Source organism: Oncorhynchus gorbuscha, linkage group LG17 (genome assembly GCF_021184085.1).
Source record: "Oncorhynchus gorbuscha isolate QuinsamMale2020 ecotype Even-year linkage group LG17, OgorEven_v1.0, whole genome shotgun sequence".
Taxonomy (NCBI): Eukaryota; Metazoa; Chordata; class Actinopteri; order Salmoniformes; family Salmonidae; genus Oncorhynchus; species Oncorhynchus gorbuscha.
In genome coordinates this window covers 50,719,487-50,743,093 of record NC_060189.1, presented here as the reverse complement: position 1 = coordinate 50,743,093, position 23,607 = coordinate 50,719,487, and the positions used below count along the sequence as shown (strand labels likewise).

At 45.2% G+C, this 23,607-nt stretch overlaps 1 protein-coding gene and 1 pseudogene across 2 annotated transcripts in view; one reads left to right on the top strand and one right to left on the bottom strand.

Moving 5' to 3' along the window:
- Nucleotides 1-8,189: 8,189 nt before the first annotated feature.
- Nucleotides 8,190-16,640, top strand: LOC124001698 (thioredoxin-related transmembrane protein 2-B). Its single transcript, XM_046308695.1, has 8 exons — nt 8,190-8,545; nt 9,151-9,211; nt 10,386-10,499; nt 11,571-11,647; nt 11,922-12,028; nt 13,572-13,637; nt 13,770-13,899; nt 15,046-16,640. Exons 1-8 carry the CDS (start codon nt 8,357-8,359, stop codon nt 15,229-15,231), a joined length of 930 nt encoding a protein of 309 aa, XP_046164651.1. The 5' UTR covers nt 8,190-8,356; the 3' UTR covers nt 15,232-16,640.
- Nucleotides 16,641-17,087: 447 nt separating this feature from the next.
- Nucleotides 17,088-23,607, bottom strand: part of LOC124001697 — a 55,741-nt pseudogene continuing 49,221 nt past the window's right edge. The window contains exons 11-12 of the transcript XR_006832841.1: nt 20,368-21,388; nt 17,088-19,377 (exon numbers count right to left, since the gene is read on the bottom strand). The product of XR_006832841.1 is annotated as a palmitoyltransferase ZDHHC5-A-like (transcript). The remainder of the gene's footprint in view (nt 19,378-20,367; nt 21,389-23,607) is intronic.

The following is a 23,607-nucleotide window of genomic DNA, read 5'->3' as shown; positions in this document are numbered from 1 at the left end:
GTCCCGACAACAGGCCCTCCAATTTGACACAGTGAACTCTATCTGAGAAGTAGTTGGTGAACCAGGCGAGGCAGTCATTTGAGAAGCCAAGGCTATTGAGTCTGCCGATAAGAATTTGGTGATTGACAGAGTCGAAAGCCTTGGCCAGGTCGATGAAGATGGCTGCACAGTACTGACTTTTATCGGTGGCGGTTATGATATCGATGGCGACCCATGACCAGCTCTGAAACCAGATTGCATAGTGGAGAAGGTGCGGTGGAATTCAAAATGGTCAGTGATCTGTTTATTAACTTTGCTTTTGAAGATTTAAGAAAGGCACAACAGTATGGATATAGGTCTATAACAGTTTGGGTCTAAAGTGTCTCCCCCTTTGAAGAGGGGCATGACCGTGGCAGCTTTCCAATCTTTGGGGATCTCAGACAACACGAGAGGTTGAATAGTCTAGTAACTGCAGTTATACTGCAAAACTACTGCAATTACACTGCAATCTTTTTTCATCAAGGTAATCTTCTGAATATGGTGTATTTACAAAAAAGCAGCAACAGATAACATTAGCTAGCTAGATAAGGTTAGAAAGATAGCTACGGTTAGCATGCTAGCTAGCTACACTGACAGCTGTCTGTGCCCTATTTGTTGATGTTTCTCCACTCCACGTGGGAATCACCACAATGTTCTTTCCCACCCCCAATGCATGAATATGTATAGGTAGCCTGTGTCATTCTTTGGATGTTGAACCTAAACAAGCATTTCCACTCTAGGGCCGGAATGATGTCGAAATAGCGGCGGCAATGCTTTCTGGTGGGCACCTTTAAAGTATTGGTACAAAGCCCTCATCTTTTTATGTTTGGAAAGATAACTGAACTGAAAGTAGAATTGGGTTAATCACGTAACTCAACTAGCATTGAATCAGTGTAGGCCAATTAATAAGAAAGTGTAAATCTGTCACGGATGCATTCATTGCAACTGACACTGACGGCATATTTTTCAGAGGAGTATGCTTTCAAAGAAGGAAAAGTATTATTTGAACGGGTTGTATAAAGGGTATATTAACTTCAGATGACAAGAAATAGAAAAATAGTTCCAATGAAAATGTAAAATTACATTTTGAACTTTTACTTCGGAACAATAGTTAGTGTTGTGAAATGTGACATTGAAATATGGGTGAGTATTAAGATTATACACCTCATCTCTTATAGAATTTGTTTCATTCTTCCTTCCTTTCTGTTATGCCCTGACCTGAGACAGCCTTTTTATGTCTCTATTTTGGTTTGGTCAGGGTGTGATTTGGGTGGGCATTCTATGTTCCTTTTTCTATGTTTTTGTATTTCTTTGTTTTTGGCTGGTTGGTTGGTTATGGTTCTCAATCGGGGATGGCTGTCTATCGTTGTCTCTGATTGGGAATAATACTTAGGTAGCTTTTTTCCACATGGTTTTTGTGGGTAGTTAATGTTATGTTTAGTGATTTCACCTTAGAGGACTGTTTTGGTTATTCTCTTGTTTATTTTTGTCATAGTGTTCAGTTTTAATAAAACAAGCATCAACACTTACCACGCTGTGCTTTGGTCCGTTGATTCCTCTTCAGACAATGAATACCGTTACACAGACAATGAAACCTCTTAGAATATTAGATCATTACATTTCTCTAAAACAGGCTATAGGCACCACCACGTGGAGCTGTTCTTGTCTATTAATGTTCTGTATTATTTCATGTTTTGTGTGGACCCCAGGAAGAGTAGCTGCTGCTTTAGCAACAGCTAATGGGGATCCTAATAAAATACCAAGGCCAAGTCAGAACAGTAGGATTGTCACGCCTTGGTCATTGTATCTTGTGTTTTTGTTATATGTTTGGGTAGGCCAGGGTGTGACATGGGTTTATATGTTGTATTTCGTATTGGGGTTTGTATTAATTGGGAGTGTGTATTATTAGGGGTGTGTCTAGTTAGGCTTGGCTGCCTGAGGCGATTCCTAATTGGAGTCAGCTGATTCTCGTTGTCTCGGATTGGGAACCGTATTTAGGCAGCCTGAGTGCGCGTTGTATTTGGTGGGTGATTGTACCTGTCTTTATGTTAGTCACCAGATAGGCTGTAATTAGTTTCACTCGTTTGTTGTTTTCGTATTTTCAGTTATCTCATGTACCGCATTATTCTTCATTAAAAGTCATGAGTAACCTACACGCTGCATTCCGGTCTGACTCTCTACAAACAACAGACGAAGTTCATTACAGAATCACCCACCCCGATTCACAGACCGAGCAGCGTGTGAACTGGCAGGATCTAAAGGAGGACGCTATGGACGGCAGAAGCAGGGATTATACGACGTGGGAAGAAATCGACAGGTGGGCGGCCGACCCAGGGCGAGTGCAGGAGCCCGCCTGGGATTCCCTACAGCAATGCGAAGAGGGCTATACGCGTATGGAATCGAGAAGGAAAGCATTGCTATACAGAGCGAAAACTGAAGGTAACAGGGGAAAGCGCAGAGAGAGAGTGGCTGAGTCAGGAAACAGACCTGAGCCTACTCTCCCTGTTAATCGTGAAGAGCAGTTGCAATGGGAGAGAATGCATCATTTGGAGACTGGACATGGGAGGAGGAATTAGACGGTCAAGGACCCTGGGAGCAGCCGGGAGAATATCGCCGTCCCAAGGAGGAAATAGAGGCAGCTAAAGCGGAGAGGCGTATGTATGAGGAGGCAGCACGGCGACGCGGTTGGAAAACCGGAAAGTCACCCCAAAAAATTTATTGGGAGGGGCTAAAAGGGAGAATAGTTATGCCAGGTAGGAAACCTGCGCATACTCCCTGTGCTCACCATTGGGCTAGAGAGACCGGGCAGGCACCGTGTTATGCTATGGAGCGCACGGTGTTTCCAGTGCGGGTGCAGAGCCAGCTGCGACACATACCAGCCCTTCCTATTGGCCGGGCTAGAGTGGGCATCGAGCCAGGTAAGCTTGGGCAGGCTCGGTGCTCAAGAGCTCCAGTGCGCCTGCACGGTCCGGTCTATCCAGAGCCACCTCTACACACCAGTCCTCCGGTAGCAGCTCCCCGCACCAGGCTTCCTGTGCGTGTCCTCGCGCCAGTACCACCAGTTCCAGCACCACGCACCAGGCCTCCAGTGCGCCTCGCCTGTTCAGCACAGCCAGTGCTTTTCTCCCCTCCTGTGCTATCGGAGTCTCCAGCCTGTTTAGCGCAACCAGAGCTGTTCTCTTCTCCTGCGCTATCGGAGTCTCCCACTTGTTTAGCGCAACCAGAGCTGTTCTCCTCTCCTGCGCTGCCGAAGTCTCCTGTCTGTCCAGCGCCACCAGTGCTCCCAGTCGGCCCAGCGCGTCCAGTGCGCCTCGCCTGTTCAGCGCAGCCAGAGCCTTTCTCCCCTCCTGCGCTGCCGGAGTCTCCTGTCTGCCCAGCGCCGCCAGTCGGCCCAGCGTCACCAGTCTGCCAGGATCCGCCAGAAGTGCCAGTCTGCCAGGATCCGCCAGAAGTGCCAGTCTACCAAGATCTTCTAGATCGGCCAGACAACCTGAATCATCCAGGTCCACCAGCCAGCCAGGATTTACCGGAGCCTACTACCTGCCTGAGCTTCCTCTCAGTACTGAGCTTCCTTTCAGTACTAGGCTTCCTCTCTGTACTGGGCTCCCTCTCAGTACCGGGCTTCCCCTCAGTACTGGGCTGCTTCGGTCCCGGGCTGCCCCTCTGTCCCGGGCTGCCCCTCTGTCCTGAGATGCCCCTCTGTCCTGAGCTGCCCTGCTGTCCTGAGATGCCCCTCTATCCTGAGTTGCCCCTCTATCCTGAGTTGCCCCTCTGTCCCGAGCTGCCCCTCTGTCCCGAGCTGCCCCTCTGTCCCGAGCTGCCCCTCGGTGCCGAGCTGCCCCTCAGTCCCGAGCTGCCCCTCGGTCCCGAGCTGCCCCTCAGTTATGTGGGGATCAGGGTGAGGACTATTAGGCCATGGTCGGCGGAGAAGGTGGATTATCCTAGGACGCGAAGGGGAGGAACTAGGAAATTGATGGAGTGGGGTCCACGTCCCGAGCCAGAACCGCCACCATGGACAGACGCCCACCCGGACCCTCCCTATGCTCTTGAGGTGCGTCCCGGAGTCCGCACCTTAGGGGGGGGTTCTGTCACGCCTTGGTCATTGTATCTTGTGTTTTTGTTATATGTTTGGGTAGGCCAGGGTGTGACATGGGTTTATATGTTGTATTTCGTATTGGGGTTTGTATTAATTGGGAGTGTGTATTATTAGGGGTGTGTCTAGTTAGGCTTGGCTGCCTGAGGCCTGAGGCGATTTCTAATTGGAGTCAGCTGATTCTGACCCAACTCCAGCCATTTTAATAATGGGAATTGATGGAAATGATGTAAATATATATATATATATATATATATCACTAGCCACTTTAAACAATGCTCCCTTATATAATGTTACTTACCCTACATTATTCATCTCATATGCATATGTATATACTGTACTCTACAACATCGACTGCATCCTTATGTAACACATGTATCACTAGCCACTTTAACTATGCCACTTTGTTTACTTTGTCTACACACTCATCTCATATGTATATACTGTACTCGATACCATCTACTGTATGCTGCTCTGTACCATCACTCATTCATATATCCTTATGTACATGTTCCTTATCCCCTTACACTGTGTATAATACAGTAGTTTTTTTTGGAATTGTTAGTTAGATTACTTGTTGGTTATCACTGCATTGTCGGAACTAGAAGCACAAGCATTTCGCTACACTCGCATTAACATCTGCTAACCATGTGTATGTGACAAATAAAATTTGATTTGATTTGATTTGATTTGATTTGGAACCGTATTTAGGCAGCCTGAGTGCGCATTGTATTTGGTGGGTGATTGTACCTGTCTTTGTGTTAGTCACCAGATAGGCTGTAATTAGTTTCACTCGTTTGTTGTTTTCGTATTTTCAGTTATCTCATGTACCGCATTATTCTTCATTAAAAGTCATGAGTAACCTACACGCTGCATTCCGGTCTGACTCTCTACAAACAACAGACGAAGTTCATTACAAGGATAAGTTCGAAGTTCATTACAAGGATAAGTTCGAAGAGGGAAAGGGACCACATTCTTAGGGTGAGACACAGACTACTAACTGCTTACTACACAACATGCACTTAGTATTAATTTCGTAGCTACAGTAACATATCTCCCTGGCATATTACATCACTTATGCAGCAGCATACTAGACATATTTATGGACTCACCATTATTGTGTTGTGCTCACTTGGACAGGAAGTTGGTGCAGCGGTCCTTCTTGTGGGCAAACTTCTCATTTATTTTGTTATCAAAGCCTGGCATTCTGGCATTAACCTTTACTGGCCCATGGAGTTGTGTATGTGAAGTTTTTTTATCCTTTTAAGGGTGGAAAAGTTTCTGTGTGACTCAACGGTTGTCATCGGAGTGGTGATGATGATTTTGAGAAGAGAGACCGTCTCAGACAAGGCCTCCTGCAGGTTGTTCTCATAGAGTTACTTCCACAAAGAAAGTGCTGTCTTTCCAGTGTCCAGCTCATGATGCTGGTAGAGAGTGGACAGCTTTGTTTTCAGCTTCTCCTGGTTGCCCACAGGCCATAGCTTGGTGACACGCTGGAGTTCTGCGGTTGGAAAGGAATGTACATACTGGAGGGGAAATGAGCTGTCCACCAACTTTAGTTTGCTTGCAAATGTTTTGAATTTTCACCTTGAAGTTGTTGACTGCTCCGGCAATTCCTGCTGCATCAGTGGTTCTTTTCTGCATTATGTTGTACAAAACATCCACCTCTGGCATGACCAAGGGAAAGAACTTGAGCAGTTGCAGAAATGCTTCCTTCCAAACCACCCATTATTGAAATTGCGACTTCCGACTTGTTGTGTAATATTTATGTCCAATGGCTGATGAGCACCGAGACATTTTATCTCTAATTTATCTTCATATGACAAGGATTGAAAAGGATTTGCCAGTAGATTGTCAACTTGATTCATGATGATGACTGCTAACTTGCTAGCTAAGATTTTGAAGTATGATGTTGAGTCCAATCAGTTTAATCAAAGCTATTATGAATATAACGTGATTTGATATCAATCTATCTGTGGCCAATGACCTTGAGCCTTCTTGGATGGGCACTTCTAATGTAACTCTATGGCAGAACTCATGGGGCTAATTTTTGTTTTAGCTCTACCCATATGACTTGGTGGTGACGTAGTGTCCCCATGAGTGACAGAACACTGAGCCAATCACGGCGCAACAAATCATATTTTCTGCTGGCTTGCCCCACCAACACAGAAAGCACTAAGCTAGGCTGAAACACCTGCATTTTGGAGCTGCCTTGCTTGAAAATGCAAAAAAGTAGCCATGTTCCTATGCACCTTTTATTATTAACTCAATGATTTGAGTTTATTTTTTACATTGTTTGCAAACTGATATGTGACACCTATTAATGCCAAAATAACAAGCAAAACAGCAGGATTGGAGAGCCTTTACGCACTAAATGTATTGGTGAATCAAAAATACAGTGGTCGGATTCCTCCTGAAAGTTGCCATATTCATATATTGTTCAGGTGAGAAAAGTGTACAATGGGGTTGAACAGAAGTCTTATAAATCTACCCTAATAATCCTCCCTATTCATATGTACTGTGATGACAACGGTCCGGTCCAGTCGTTCTGAACTGTGCACCAGGCTCCACGTTTAAACTGCTATGTATGGACTGTGCTCCATGATGAGTAAAATAGGCTACATGACCCAAATTATTAACCATCTTAGAATATGTTATATGATCCGTAGCCGTGTGTTGGTAAAAATCACTGGGGAAGCCAAGCCCCCTCAAAAAAAGCCATATTACCAAATGTTTCTGGACACCTGCTTGTCAAACATCTAATTCCAAAATCATGGGCATTAATATGGCGTTGGTCCCCCTTTTGCTGCTATAACAGCCTCCACTCTTCTGGGAAGTCTTTCCACCAGTGGTGTAAAGTACTTAAGTAAAAATACTTGAAAGTACTACCTAAGTAGTTTTTTAGAGTATCTGTATTTTACTTTACTATTTATATTTTTGATTACTTTTACTTTTACTTCACTACATTCCTGAAGAAAATATTGTAATTTTTACTCCATACATTTTCCCTGGCAACCAAAAGTACTCAAATACATTTTGAATGCTCAGAAGGACAGGAAAATTGTCAAATTCATGCACTTTCAAGAGAACACGTTGTCATCCCTACTGCGTCTGGCCTGGCGGACTCACTAAACACAAATGCATCTTTTGTTAATAATGTGTTGGAGTGTGACCAGCTGTCAGAGCAGCTCACAGATCACTGCATCTGTACAGAGCCCATCTGTAAATAGCTCATCCAACGACCTCATCCCCATACTGTTTTTTATTTTTTTTATTTTGCTCCTTTGCAACCCCAGTATCTCTACTTGCACATTCATCTTCTGCACATCTATCACTCCAGTGTTTAATTGCTATATTGTAATTATTTCGCCACTATGGCCTGTTTATTGCCTTACCTCCCTTATCCTACGTCATTTGCGCACACTATATATAGACTTTTTCTATTCTATTATTGACTGTATGTTTGTTTATTCCATGCGTAACTCTGTGTTGTTGTTAGTGTCGCACTGCTTTGCTTTATTTTAGCCGGGTCGCAGATGTTAAATGAGAACTTGTTCTCTACTAGCCTACCTGGTTAATAAATTAAAATATAAATAAAATGGTGTCATCTGCTTTGCTTAAAATAAGAAATTTCAAATTATTTATACTTTTACTTTTGATGCTTAAGTATATTTCAGCAATTACATTTGCTTTTGATACTTAAGTATATTTAAAACCAAATACACCTAGACTTCTACTCAAGTAGCATTTTACTGGCTGACTTTCACTTTTACTTGAGTAACTTTCTATTAAGGTATCAATACTTTTACTCAAGTATGACATTTGGGTAGTTTTCCCACCACTGGGGGAGTCAGTCGGCAGTCGCCTCCACTGTCGGCTGTAACGTTGAACAAGCCCTGTACCTACAAAGTATTTCCAAAAAGGCAATTTTTTCCCCATATGAAGAAAGGGGAGGAGCCTGGTCTTTCATTAGTCCTTCCTCTTTTGCAAAATGTATACCAATCATCGTTCCTTTGATTTCTTTCAACTGGCCAATCACCACCATTTCACAAAGGAGGCGGGACCATTTCCAAGGATTCGTCCGCTGTGACCTCCGCACCATCCTTCCTCCCCTTTAATTTGCATTGGCCGACTGGAAATCTATCCTGCGAGTCACATCACGACGAGTTTCGCATTGCTCCAGGCGGCCTCATCTTCTCCTATTCCTCCGGCTGTTTTATTTTATTTGTATATCTAAATTAGAAAATGGCGTTGCTAACACCACTCCTCGCATTCCTCTACCACTTGCCGCAGGTGTACAAGTGGCTGCTAAAGCCATACTATGTCGCGTCTCTGTTCATGTCAATCGGGTTTCTCATGATCCGCAAGACGCCAGGCATCTGCGAACATCTTTCGACACAACGAGAGGATGGCAATCCCTGCGACTTTGACTGGGTCAGTAGTGGATGGTGTAACAAATGGGGATTGAAAAATATAGAGATACGTTAGATTGACAACGAGCTAGTTAACGTAGCCATCCTATGCTAAATGTGTTGACAGAGTGGGGTGTTCCGTTAGCTAGCTGACGCTAGCTACATGAATGGCCATTGCAATTCGATGGGAGTTGGCCTGGGTTCGACATTGAAAAGTGATATAGACTGTAACCCGAACCGAGATCGGAAAGTAGCAGGCAGGTGATGAGACAGAACCGCGCAAAGGGTGAATATACTGGGGAGTTAGCAGGTGCGAACCCCCTCTGATACTAGGCTACCAGGGCCTTGATTTTTTTCTCGGGCAGAAAGTGCCACTGCCACCATGAGTGCATGCACCAAAACCACCTTAAAAACAACAGGACGACACCGGCAATGCTGGAGTTTAGTAGCAGGCCTTGTTTAGCCTCCTAGCTAGTACTGGAGCCGCAGGTAGCCTAGTGGTTACAGCGTTGGGCCAGTAACCGGAAGGTTGCTGGTTCGAATCCCCGAGCTGACAAGGTGGATGCATTCAGACTAGGTATCCGCCTTTTATAAACTGTATGTTTACTCTGTTATCATGTTCCACAGAGAGAAGTGGAGATTCTTATGTTCCTCAGTGCCATCGTCATGATGAAAAACAGAAGAGCTAGTAAGTATCAGCCCTGAACCAGGTTAGCAGAGTTGTACCCACCTGTGTTTAACCATTAGAAAACTGCCCCCATCATCACTAACCACATAGGGTTTTAGAGTTTATTAGTCACATGCACAGGGTCACAGATGTGAAAAGTATGACTAGTGGTGGCTATTCAGCAGCCTGATGGTCTGGGGGTAGATGCTATTGGTCGTCAGATTTTTGCCATGATGGAAGTGGCGAGAACAGTGTGGCTTGGGTGGCTGAGGTCATAAACCTGGCATATTTCTACAATTTATCTTCTTAAAATCTGATTTGAACCATAACCACGCTGCCCACCTTATGCCTATCCCTAAACTTAAAACTTGTTTTGATTTAATGTTTATGATATAGCCAATTTTGAGGCTGTTGCATCTATTGGAAACGCCCTCAGTTGGAGCTAGGGGTCTCCTTCAGCAGGCAGACATTTTTGTTTTACATGACATGGTTACCATTTCAGTAAAACAAGAAGTACCCACACACATTGCTAGCGAAGTTTCACCTTTTGTATCCACAAGGTTAACATTTCAGACAGTTCAACTTTGTCTGAACAACTCGTTTGGTGTAGAACCAACGTTGTTTAGTTTGTTCTGGGTTACTGCTGTGTATTGATGTTATTGTTGTAGGTAGTCAACCAATCTGCTATGGCAAATGTCTTGTCCACACAGCCCTATTTAAATGAGTAGTTTAGTGTTGTAAAACGGACTGTTTTAACAGATCGTTCATGGGAAGAAATGTCTGTTGACCTTGTGGTGTTTACGTTACGTTAGCCCTGTTGTTGACACTCCCTCGGTCTTTCATCTGCCTGTCTCTCCCTCCTCCCTAAAGTGAATCCCTCACTTGTTAGGCCTCAACTACAAACTGTCCCTCTGTCTCAGACTCCAAATAGTTTTTACACTATTCCCTTTTTTTCCCCCCATATCACTCCTTTATCACTCTTATGGTTTTACAAAACTGTTTGTTCTCGTCTTCTATTCCCATCTGTTCTCTCTCAATGTTATGGCTCTTTGTCAATGTTATCATCTTTGTTTCCTCTTCCCCACGAGCACTATTGTCCTCAACCTTCAAATTGTCCTTATTCTATGCAATAGAATTGCATAGAATAGTTGTTTTACTCGATTTAACCCCAGCTCTCCATCTCTCGTCGTCTCAGTAACGGTGGAACAGCATGTGGGGAACATCATTCTGTTCAGTAAGGTGGCCAACGTTATCCTCTTCTTCAGACTGGACATCCGCATGGGCCTGCTCTACCTCACCCTCTGCATCGGTCAGTACACACGCTTGCACGACACAAGGTGTGCATACATACACACTTTGTTTATACATACACACACATACAGTTGAAGTCGGAAGTTTACATACACTTAGGTTGGAGTCATTAAAACTCGTTTTTCTACCACTCCACACGTTTCTCGTTAACAAACTATAGTTTTGGCAAGTCTACTTTGTTCATGACACAAGTCATTTTTCCACCAATTGTTTACAGACAGATTATTTCACTTATAATTCACTGTATCACAATTCCAGTATGGCAGAAGTTTACAGTTTAAGAAGCTTTTAGACGCTTCTGGTAGGCTAATTGACATCATCTGAGCCAATTGGAGGTGTAGCTGATGATGTATTTCAAGGCCTACCTTCAAACTCGGTGGCTCTTTGCTTGACATCATAGGAAAATCAAAAGAAATCAGCCAAGACCTCAGAAACAAATTGTAGACCTCCAAAGGTGCCATCACGAAGCATTGACCTCAATCCTATAGAACATTTGTGGGCAGAATTGAAAAGCAAGGAGGCCTACAAACCTGACTCAGTTACACCAGCTCTGTCAGGAGGAATGGGCCAAAATTCACCCAACTTATTGTGGGAAGCTTGTGGAAGGCTACCCAAAACGTTTGACCCAAGTTAATGAAACAATTTAAAGGCAATGCTACCAAATACTAATGGAGTGTGTGAACTTCTGACCCACTGGGAAGGTGATGAAAGAAATAAAAGCTGAAATAATTCATTCTCTCTATTCTGACATTTCACATTCTTAAAATGAAGTGTTGGTCCTAGCTGACCTAAGATAGGGAATTCTTACAAGGATTAAATGTCAGGAATTGTGAAACTGAGTTTAAATGAATCTGGCTATGTTGTATGTAAACTTCCGACTTCAACTGTACATACATGGATACACACATAGACACACACACACACGCTCCTCTACTGTTGTGGTAATTAATTAAACCAGTAAATGCCTGGTTAGATGACATGACCTATAACCTGATGACCCCTAATTCGGCCTTCTGATTGGCTCGTTACCCTTCCTTCTGCTCACTGACTGGCTGATTTTGTGTTCCAGTGTTCCTGATGACCTGTAAGCCTCCTCTTTACATGGGCCCAGAGTACATCAAATACTTCAGTGACAAGACCATAGACGTGAGTACCATAGAGTACCTCTTAAGGCCCTACTGTAACAGACCATATTACCATTGCCATAGTAATGGTGTGTTATAGAGAGAAAATAACACAGATGGGTGTATCACAAATCATACTTTCACATGATCGCAGAAGATGACACCAGTTAGATTGTTATTGACATTTCAGTTGAAAGTGTGTTTTTATCGTGTAATTTCAAAATGGACATTTTCTATCGATTGAAATGTAACGTTTAGTGAAATCGATGGCTGACTTGTGCCCCCGGGGTTTGCAGGACGAGTTGGAGAGGGACAACAGAGTGACGTGGATCGTCGAGTTCTTCGCGAACTGGTCCCCAGAGTGTCAGTCCTTTGCCGCCGTCTACGCAGACCTCTCCCTCAAGTAAGACGACGACTAATCTTCACTCTACGCGACAAAAGCCGCCATTTTAATGCATTGCGTCATAAATCCTTGGCTTTAATCTACTATCCTCTCCTGAATTGTGTCACAACAGACCATTTGGCCCTATTAGGCCAGACAAAATTGATTCACTGTTTAATGGATTCCCCCCCTCAGAAAAGTGAGGCGAGCGAGCAGAATAAAATAACTAAATGACATTAAGTGGTTATAAGCAGTAACAGTACTTTACCACCGTGTCCTAGGCACTTTGTGCTGGCTCTAGGCTTCAGGGGTTAGTGTAGGTTTTCCCATGGAATAATCTGATCTTTTTTTTCTTTAAAATAATGCAGATGTTACAATGTCATAACCAGTAGAAATGAAACTCGATGGGAGGTATTGCTTGTGACAGTTTCATTATTCCTGATAAAAAAAAAATATTTTAAAAAGTGCAATCTAATCTCGTAATTTACTGTGATGTATAGGGTAATAGAGTGGACTATTTAAAAAATAGTAATACATCTAATTCAAGAACGATTGACATGAAATTAATCGTAATCAAATTAAAATGTTGACATGTAATAATGAGTTCATTACCTGAATGCATCTCTATAGCCGCTAACAATATATCCATACTAATATGATTAGGCCTTGTAGAAAGAGGGTCTGCCAAATGAACGTAGCATTGGAAACAAACGCATAAATCCAGCCATAGACTATAGCCTATCATCATCAAAATGGAGAAAACATGCCCAATTAGATGCATCAATCTATGTAGATCAAGCTTGGTCAAATTTGAGCCCAGTAACTTCGCTCACCGCATCCTCCTTCGACTGTCTCGTCTGGCGGCCACGAAAACCCCCGACACGGTGTGTGTGCGTGCCACTGGCGAGATACTTTGCTCGGGCGTCCTTGCTCTTCCTCGGTGGCGCGTCATCGCTTCAAACACATTCCGTCTCGGTTGGCCTACTACTACTGGTGGGGCCCGGGTAAAATACAAGTTATGAATTGCATGTCAACATACAGCCGACTCACTTTGATTTCGTCAATCATTTTGACTGACATTTGGTTGTTCAAAATACTAGCAGCTTTCACTGCGTCTTTTCTGAGGAAAGCCCTGATCTCTGGCCAGTCAATTAGTTCAATGACAGTGTTGTTTCGTCTATTAAATCGCTACTAAATAGATGTGAAAATGGCGCGTTAACCATGAATGTAACCGACTGTTTGTTTATAATGAGGGACATTCCACGTTTGAACCTGGACACACAAATAGGATGAGTTGGCGCTGGCTTCAGCCATGACGGAACGTGAGAGAAATGAAACCTCTGCACGTCGCCTGCAGGTGTGAGCGCGTGCGTCTCACTGTCCAACCCGAGGCTCGAACATGATCTATCTGAGCGCGTGTTCCGAGGCTGTTTGGTCTCTTGCGCATCAACTTGGGAGAACAGACCCTGCATTACAAACGAAGCCCCCACATGTCGGTGGTAATGGTGGTAATGTTATTGCTGTGTTTGTTGGGAAATGGATGGGTTTTCTCTCATGGTTACAGGTATAACTGCGCTGGGCTCAAGTTTGGGAAGGTGGACATCGGGCGGTATGGAGACGTGTCTAAGAAGTAGGTCCCTTTTCTCATTCGCTCTCTCTGCGGGTAGATTATATTTTTTTAGTGAAGTTGCGTTCTGATTGGACGGCTATGATTTGAAACACCGTTTTAATAGCTTCCCTTCCCTCCATCCCTCTTCTCCAGGTACAAGGTGAGTACCTCTCCCCTCTCCAAGCAGCTGCCCTCGCTGGTGCTGTTCCAGGGGGGCAAGGAGGTGATGAGACGCCCCCAGGTGGACAAGAAGTGTAGGGCCGTGTCCTGGAGCTTCACTGAGGTGAGACGAGTGGCTTCAGAGCAGAACACACACACACACACACACACACACAGGGTTTCCGTTAGCTGATAATGGCAGTGTTTTAGCCAATAGAGAAAAAAAAGGTAAATGAATAGAAAAGCAGATGAATAAAATTGGCACCAGCCTCTCCCCCTGGGGGAGGGAAAAATCCCATTGCGAAATAATGCTTTTTTTTTTTTTGATGGTAATACCAGTAGACTGGTCATACTTATCGGTCTATAAGTTAATTTGCATAACTTGGTGTACAGTATATTCATTTTGTATTTTATCACACGCGTATAGGATGCAGAGCCTTTGAGTTGAAAAATCTGTCGGACACGGCGAGAGCTGCTGCCACAGCATCTCAAACAGCAAATGCATAAATGGGCAATGGAAGGTCGTGTTTTTAAGTGCGTCGCACAGCACTTTGCAATGAGCTGGAGGCCGTATGCATTTTTTGAAAACGTATGCTTAGTCGAAACCTGAACACTTTAATGCATATTGAGGCATGTCTGACCTTGCTTCAAAGTAGCCTAGTCAAAGTCAGACCATATTTGTGGAGGCAATTATTTTATATCAACATTCTTTCATAGACCAGTAGCCAAAGGCAAAATCCTGGCCGTGTTAGCAACCCAAAGCTAGTTGTTGGATATTAGACCCCCCCCCCCTCCATCTCCGTCACATGAAACGGCTCGCGTGTGCGGTGCCCTTTTGACGACGGTGTTTCCCCCTCTAATTGCATTGTGGAACAAGCATTTGTGTGGAAATGCCTCGTGTGCATCGCTGCGCTTCAAATGTAAAGAAATAATAGTTGATCAATGTTTTGTGCTAAACGTTCTGATCAGTTGCATCGGACTCATTGCTTAAACTTAGCCTAGGCTTACTGGTTGTATGAATTTGGAAGGAAGAAGGACCTCGCGTCGTGGCGTCCTCAACCTCCATGTTCTGTTAATATGAACGACCATATTCTAAATGTGATTTGTCTTTTTCTGAGCACCGCGTGTGGACGGTTAAGCACCCAATGGAGATACGTCCCGTCAATTTCTCAAATGTCCTGTAAATGAAAAAATGCTGCCGGTCTAAATGTCCGGAAAATCTGACATGCACACTCTCTTTCTATCTCGCACTCTATCTCACTCTCAACAGGAGAACATCATCCGGGAGTTCAACCTGAACGAGCTCTACCAGAAGTCCAAGAAACTCAACAAGTCCAAGGGAGACCGGGGCGACAAGATCAACGAATCCCAGTTCCCACCCGTGCCCGAAGAGGAGGAGCCCGAGGTCGACGCCCAGGAGGAGGAGACTGAGACGGAGACCAAGAAGGACAAATAGAATTGTCGGGGGTGGCGGCCTCTGAAGAACGGCGTGGCGTCTCAATGGGACTAGGTGGCGTTATGCTGATGCCGGAGGGGGTGTGCTGTTCGATCGAGGGAACAAACATGATTGTTATGAGTCCTTTTTATTGTTTTGCTATATACTGTATGCAACAAAATTTGAGTTGCAAAAGAATTGTATTATGATGATTAACTCAATATTAACTCATTTAAATCTACACTGTACGGTTCGATTTTTACGTCTCTCCATCGCACTTAGGACAGTTCTCTTGAGCTTTCCACCAGTTCCCTGGAGGACCTCTATGCTCATCATTGGATGTGTCCCAAATGGCATTCTATTATCTAATATAGTGCAATACTACAAAGTAGTGCACTAATATAGGGAGAAGGGTGTACTTTACTTAAACGATTTGAGTGCATTTGATTTGGGCTTAATCTTGGCACACTACAACGATGCACTCCGTTCATAGTGTTTCACTCGATTTAGAACTTTGTCCCATTTGGGATATGAGTGGATTTACTTTGTCCAGTCCATGCTTGGTGCGGCCAAATTGCATGCACCCGTTGAACGGAAGTTACTTTGGCTTTTGTCGGAAATGGCAACCGATTCCCTTTTATAGTGCAAAAGTAATGATATGGTGCCATTGAGCTGGCAATGTTTCATATTGGACCAACGCGCCAGGCATTGGCTCAAATGTCTCCTTCGTTAGCCAATTGCTGTCAAAGGCTCTTTGCTGCATGTCTACTTTATTGGCTAAGCCATGGTCAAACATTTCACGCCATCTACCTACCTCCAACTGGGTCCATAATGATAAGGTGTGTGTATATATGAACCACGGCCTCTGTCCCAAAATGCTGTCTTTGAGAGGGAATTTAGAAAAAAAATATTAGCAAGTGTTTTTGTTTATTTTCCTTCCATAATAGTGGTTTGTGAGTTCTTTTGTCACCTAATCATAGTTTTCAGTTCAAGGTGATGCTGAAGGGAAAGATGAGGATGGAGAGCGTTTGCCTATTAATGCTAATTCCATGTGGGAACTAGACCGGTGTTTTTTTTGTTGTTGTCCTGGCAATAGGTAGAATTACATTTTTACTTTCGAAAGCTCCCATTTCAGGGCTGGCTTCTGTCTAAACACTGTCTTTTTTTAAAACCCAGTTGTCATTTTGTGAGTTGTTGACTAAACACATTTTTACACCAGTGCAGAGAGAATTGTGTAAATTGAGGTGAAGTAGCAGAACATTTGACCCGTTTGACATTCCCTAGGTTACTGTAGAATCCTGCTGTCTCAACGTTGCGTTCAGAATGTGTCGATTGATTCTGTATGTGTGAATCTGCCTCCTGCTTGATATGAAACCCCTAGGGGCGTCTGACTTTTTTTTAATGCAATAAAAGTGTACATTTAAATTCAGTCTAATTTACATTTTAAATCGCGCAACAGTAATATAATCACATAACGTTCATGTTAGAAAGACGCTTAAGGTGCCACCATATTCACAACCTGCATTTTGGCACCACCTTCTGGTACATTGTGGTAGTGACGGTATTTAAGAGTTACGGAGGGAGGTGAGACATGAAGCTTTGAGCTCCATCAGTGGCGGTTTCCTCTCTACTTACAGGCACCACTGACTGACGTAAACCCCACAATCAATCTCTGTCCCCTCTATCTTGTGTGGAAGAAATGTTGTGAGGTGCATGAAAATCTTGAGTCATCATCTTAACTGACCGATTTAAGTAACCTTACATGATCTTTTCATAGCCGATGTGGAAACCTTGGGTTCTACTCAATGTGTCGTAAGTAGCCTGTGTTCTGCATTACCAGACAAACGTCAACTACAAATATAACAAAGCACACTGCCTTTGGTTTTAAATACTTTATTACCAATGCTCAAACACACACTCACAGACGCACACGCCCACACACACAGCTATATAGTACATATCTTTTTATTTTTATTTCAAAACACCCAAGTCCCGGGCTCGTACTTGTCTAAACATCTGCAAGGGCATTGGCTGTTCCTGATGGCAGTCAAACATCTTTGCCTTATTGGGCGACGTGCTCTTTTAGTCCTAGCCCATTTAGTTTCATTCTACGCTCCTGACTGGTCAAACAAACTGTCGGTTTAAAGCAATGCCCTGTAAATTGTCCTAAAAATCTTGCAAAGGAAAGTAAAAAATAAATATAAAAAGGATGTTACTGACTTTTTTTTCAGCTGTTCATCTCATTGGTTTAACCGTTAACGAATAAAAGAGTAGGCTGAAATGAATCTCTTGCTCTCTACGGATTGGTCACGGCAAAGCATTGTGATCCTGGCTAGTTTCCAGATAGGTCAGCTAGTGGCAACCGGAGACGTCATTATCTGGACCCTATTCCTTATAGGTCAAAAGTGGTGCACTATATAGTGAATAGGGTGCCATTTCAGACAAATGATTACAAAGCTCAGAAGTAAACAACCAGAAGGTACAACGATAACTTGTCTCTGAAATATGCCCCACGAGAAGTCGAGTGGTTTACTGTGTATCAAAGAACTTTAAAATGCTACATCGCCTTTTATCATATACATTGGTTCCCATTAGCTGAACCATATAACATTGTCCAGCTACTCTCTTTGGCTGAAGACTCAAAACCCAGCTTCTGATTGGCTGGTGCAGCCATCAATACAACTGAGCCGCGCTCTAGCGCTAAATCGGGAACTAGGAAACTGACATTTTCGACTTGCTAACTGGTTAAACGCGGCACTTGTTAGCCAGTTAGCAAGTAAGAAATGTCCAAGTTCCGACTAGAACGTGAACACGGCAACAGTTTTCCCCTGTTTTGGTTACAATTCTGAAATTAACTCAAACCAGAAAAACCCTATCAGGCCATTCAAAAAAATATTGATCTTACCAGCAGCTATATATATATATATATATATATAGAGAGAGAGAGAGAGAAATTCATATAAAATAACATTTTGAAATTAAATATGTAAAATTAAACACTTCTCTCCTTGATTTTTAAGGCCATTGCTCCAAAGTTTGTTTAGAAAAGGCCGCTCCATCTTTAAAGTACAGACCCAGCAATATATATTTTTTTAACCATTCCATTGGTCCTTAAGTGAAATCTCCACCCACCCGGGGCACTGAGCCGGGCAAAACATACTCTACCAATGACCCTGCCGTCTACAACAGTTTAGCATCTCCATTTCTGATTGGTCGAGAAAGAATGGCAGCGAGATCACTAGCCAATCACAGTGGTCAATAGTGGCCGGAGCGTGCCGCTGTAACCTTTAAATGCCACTGATTGGAGGAAATCATAAATTCCAAACCATATAATTCTGTACAGAGAATGAATCATTACACATTTATGGATGAATGAAAGTACATTTCTTTTCTTTAAAAAAGTACTTTACACAGGCAGCCCAATTAAGATTTATTTTCCTCAATCAGATCCTTTTACATCAGCTCTTTTTCAGAGCTGATCTGATTGGTAAAGAAGATCATAATCCAGCTGCCTGTGTAAACGTAGCCATATTGATCTTCCTTGTTTTATCCAATAAAAGGCAAACCCAGTCATAACTGTCACTCAATCATTCCCACAGAGTTCAACCCGCCCAGAAATTGGTGGATTGTCAAAGAGTCCCGCCTCTTAAGGGGTATGATTGGATCCCTTGGCCCATACGCCCACCATGTCATAATGGTGCATTGTGTTCTTGAATGTGACTGGTTAAACAACCTCCTCCTGATTAGTTCTGTAGTTCCTTGACTGGAGGTCTCTGAACGAGAGAGGAAGTCCGGAGTCCATCGCATTTGGAAGAAGAGCAACTTTTATAACGTCTGTTCATTAAAAGCGTTCCTCTCTCCTGAAGGGTCCGAGAGGCAGAAATATCATCAGTCCATCTCTGACCCCTCCTTCACCTCCAACGCCTGACACCATTAGTCGGAGTGGCCGCCCGTCAAACTCAGACTGAAATCTCATAGGTGGTCCCGCCGACGCCCGTCACCTTCTTCACCCCGCCCCCCAGCTTGTGGGCGGGGCTCTGGGTGTTTCCAGGGCGAGTGGACATGCTGATTGGGTGAGAGGGAGATGACGGGGTGGAGCCTGAGGAGGAAAGGGAGGACCTGGGCTGCCCGTTCGTCCGGCTGAGCAACTTCATCTGAATCTCGTCCCTGGATAGAGAGAACGAGAGATGGGAGGGAAAGAAGGATTAGTTAAGACATTGGAGAGAAAGAGCACACACTCGTAGTGTGTGTACTAAATGGCACCCTATCCCCTATATAGTGTACTACTTTTCACCAGGCCCCCCCCAAAAAAGCCCCTATTCACTATAGGGAATAGTGTGCCATTGTGGAAGCATTCATAATCAATCGATAGGATATGTCCACATCATGCAGGGGTGACCAAGGGCTGGTACATTACAGGTATCGTCCACTGTAATCCTATAGTCAAACAGAGGGACTTCATGCTGGACAACGGTAACACACACACACACGGAGGAGGATGAAACACATCCACAACTACATCGATAACACAACCGCGATCAATGGAGGACAAAATGCACTTTGAGACGAAAGCAAACATGGGACTGCCTGCATCCCTCGGTTCCCTAAATGCTGCGCATTTGGACCAGAAACTGGTCAACGGTAGTACACCAGATAGGGAATAGCAAGTCATTACATAATATGTCATGTATTGTGACACAGCAACATGTTTCATGGCAGAGACCTGGACAGTCTTTACACCCGTCACATAACAAAGGGAACCAGGACAGGTGATGGGGAGAGGCAGTAAGGGACAGACAGCGACTAAATGGAACAACTGCAGTAGCTGGAAACAGAGACAAAACGGGCGCGTACCAAATGGCAACATATTCCCTATAGAGTGCACTACTTCTCACCAGAAGAGGTCAAAAGTAGTGCACTCTATAGGGAATAGGGTGCCATTTGGAACTGAAAAAGAAAGAAAATAAGACAGAAGCAGTGAAGAGAAGAAGCACCGACTCTACAGACGTGGAAAACAGACGACGGGTGGGTGGAGGGGGGGGAGAGGTAAAGGAACTCACAGGAGCCTGGGAGGAGGAGGAAGAAGAGGAGGAAGAGAAGGAGGAGAAGGAGGCAGCGGGCTGCAGTCAGTCAGTGAAGAGCAGAGCAGTTACTCACTTAGGTGCCTGGATCCCGCCCCCCCCTCCCCCTCCCCCTCCGGCCGAGGCCGACGCCTTGCGCACCATCCGGTACTGCATCTCCGCCGCCGCCGCCGAAGAGTACGACAGAGACTTCCCCAGCGGCGGGGGTGGGGGAGCGCGGGGGTGTGTGGAGGGGGCCAGGGGGTGTCCGTGGACCGGGTGCGGTACGGGTAGTGGTGGGGGCGGCCGAGTCGGACAGGAGCGGGGGCCGGGAGAAGCGGGGGGTCTGGAGCTGTGGCTGCTGTGGTGGTGGTGGTGTGGGTGGGGGGTTGGGGGGCCGCGGAGGAGGGAGGGGGCTGAGAGTGGTGGGGGTGGGAGTGGGAGTGCGATTCCTGGAGGAGTCGCTCCCTCTCAGGGGAGGAGGGGGAGGAGGAGGAGCGGAGATAGTGAGCGCGGTGTGGGGAGGCAAGGAGGGCTACGGAAGAGGCGGAGGGCTGGTGGAGCTCTGCGTCTCTCTGCTGGCTGAGTTGGGCCGACAGGTAGGGGGAGGAGTAGCCCAGGACGGGGGGCGGGGCGGGGGTACGGTGGCGCCCGGGCGACATGTTGGGTGCGGCTGACTCAAAGTCGGGGCTCTCGGAGGGCGTGAGCAGGCTGTCATACGATAGGCTGCCGTTGCGCGGAGGAGGCGTCTGATTGGCCAAGCTCTTGTAGCTCGTGGAGGTCGTAGCCTCGGAGATGTGGGCCGCATTGTGGGCGGAGCCAGAACGCACGCTGGAAGAACGGGAAGCCCCTCCACCGGAAGATAGAACCGTTGGGTCTGAAAAGGAGGGGTAGGAACGTCCCCCTAGGGAGTAACCGGGGATACCGTCACCCCCTGACCCTGGTGCCCCCCCTACTGACCCCCCTCCTCCGGGTCTGTTTCCACCTCCTCCCAATCCTCCTCCCCCTCTCTCCCCTGGGGCTTCTCTCCCATCCAGGCTGGGTTCAGAGCGGAAGCCAGGCTGCTGGCTGGACTGGAGCAGAGAAGACGACTCCTTTAGACTGTCCCCTCGACTCATCTGGTGGAGAAAGAGAGAGAGAGAGACACACAGAAAGAAGAGAGACACAGAGAAAGAGAGAGAGAGAGACACAGAGAAAGAGAGAGACACAGAGAACGAGAGAGAGAGACACCGAGAAAGAGAGAGAGAGACACAGAGAAAGAGAGAGAGACACAGAGGAAGAGAGAGAGAGACACAGAGAAAGAGAGAGAGAAAGAGACACAGAGAGAGAGAAAGAGACACAGAGAGAGAGAGAGAGAGACAGAGACAGAGAGAGACACAGAGACACAGAGACACAGAGAGAGAGAGAGAGAGAGAGACAGAGAGAGAGAGAGAGAGAGAGAGAGAGAGAGAGAGAGAGAGAGAGAGAGAGAGAGAGAGAGAGAGAGAGAGAGAGAGAGAGAGAGAGAGAGAGAAAGAGAGAGACAGACAGAGACACAGAGAGAGAGAGACAGAGAGACACACAGAGAGAGAGAGAGAGAGAGAGAGACACAGGGAGTGAGAGAGAGACAGATGGAGAGAGAAAGACAGAGTGAGGTAGAGGGAGAGATAAAAAGAAAGAAGAGGGCCAGAGAGGAGGGAGGGAGAGGGAGAGAAGATAATGCCGTGTTAACTCTTTCCTTGTCATTGAATCCCACACTGGAAAGTGGAATGAGAATTGGATGTCCAAATGTACAGACAGCACTAGGCCACTACCAATAAAACCACAGTGGGAAAAACCAGGTCGAACAAGGGAACAACTCTTTCAGATCAGATGCATGGGCTTCACTATTCACTACACACAAGGGGTCTGCAAGGGGGAAGAATACAGGGGCCTAGAGCTTTTAGAATGCCCACGTGGCTTCTGTTATAGTATGTTGTCTTTACAACACACAGGACAGAATATTAAACACACACACAGTATATGTAGCCAGATGGCTGTGGGATGGGGGTTGAAACAAGCTTGTGTCTCAAATGGCACCCTAGTCCACATTTAGTGCACTACTTTTGATCAGGGCTCTGGGGGGGTGCCATTTGGGACTCAGCCCTAAGAGCGAATGAAATGGAATGTGGTTGGGGCCCCGGCTAATCAGATAACGCAAACAGAGCAAAACAACTCTCTCTCCCTGCTCCTGATAAAGAGCTCCTGACACATGGGGGCTGTTTCCCAAATGGCACCCTACCCCCTACATAGTGCACTATTTATGACCAGAGCCATACGGGGACCTGGTCAAAAAGTAGTGCACTTTATAAGGCAGGGATGGTGTTCGCAATTGCAGGTGGGTATGCGCACCTATACAACCCCCAAAACATTATAGTAGCCCCCCTTGGCAGCAGCTAAGCTTGTGCAATTCTACCACAGGTGGTTGGTGGCATCCTTAATTCGGGAGGAGGGGTTCATGTTAATGGCCGGAGCGGGAAATCAGTGGAACGGTATCCAATACAAACACATAGTTTGCCATTTCATTGGCTCCGTTCCAGACAGTATTATGAGCCGTCCTCCCCTCAGCAGCCTCCACTGAATTCTACACATTTTGCAATGGGGCAGAGAGAAGTTCTTTGCAATTGAATAACTCATTTCGTACAATTCTACTCATTTTGCCATGGGGCGTAGAGGAATGTTTGCAGTTTTTAATATATCGAATTCGACCATGATAACAAGTTTAGATAGTCGGCCGCTATACAAACTTAGCAATCTAAAAAAAAAATGACTGACTATCAGTAACTGACACAACAAGAGAAAAACTGCTGATGCACGACCAAATTACAATACTGCACCTTGTGTATTCTACTATTCTAACTCTCAACAGTAAGTTGAGACCCAGACTGAGCTCCCCGCCCAAAAATAAATAAATATTTGTTTTGCTGGTCCCTTCAAAAGGCCTGCTGCGGCCAGTTGCCCATCCCTGTTATAGGGGATAGGGTGTCATTTGGGATGTAGTTGTACTGAGCCTAAAGGAGGCTTGTTCGACTGTGCACCTTGATGCCCTCTTGTGGAGAAAACGTCAAACAGCAGCTGGGCCATTGACAGTCCACTGTTCTGTAGCGACGCCTCCAGCACTGAGATGCAGTGCCTTAAACCGCTGCGCCACCCGGGATTCCAGAATTGATGTAAGTGAATTATGGTCAGATTGTGTGACGTATAGGAAACACACCATACATGGGAAAACATGGCCAAATACAATATGTTACAATGTGTTAATTAACTACCACAGTGTCTCCTGACCCCTCCTGTCTCAGCCTCCAGTATTTATGCTGCA

What these genes read in the sequence shown, in the direction of transcription:
- LOC124001698 (XM_046308695.1), top strand. Translation starts at nt 8,357, where the DNA reads ATGGCGTTGCTAACACCACTCCTCGCATTCCTCTACCACTTGCCGCAG. An exon ending in GATGAAAAACAGAAGAGCTA is followed by an intron (nt 9,212 to 10,385) that starts GTAAGTATCAGC and finishes TCGTCGTCTCAG; the next exon opens with TAACGGTGGAACAGCATGTG. An exon ending in TACGCAGACCTCTCCCTCAA is followed by an intron (nt 12,029 to 13,571) that starts GTAAGACGACGA and finishes TCATGGTTACAG; the next exon opens with GTATAACTGCGCTGGGCTCA.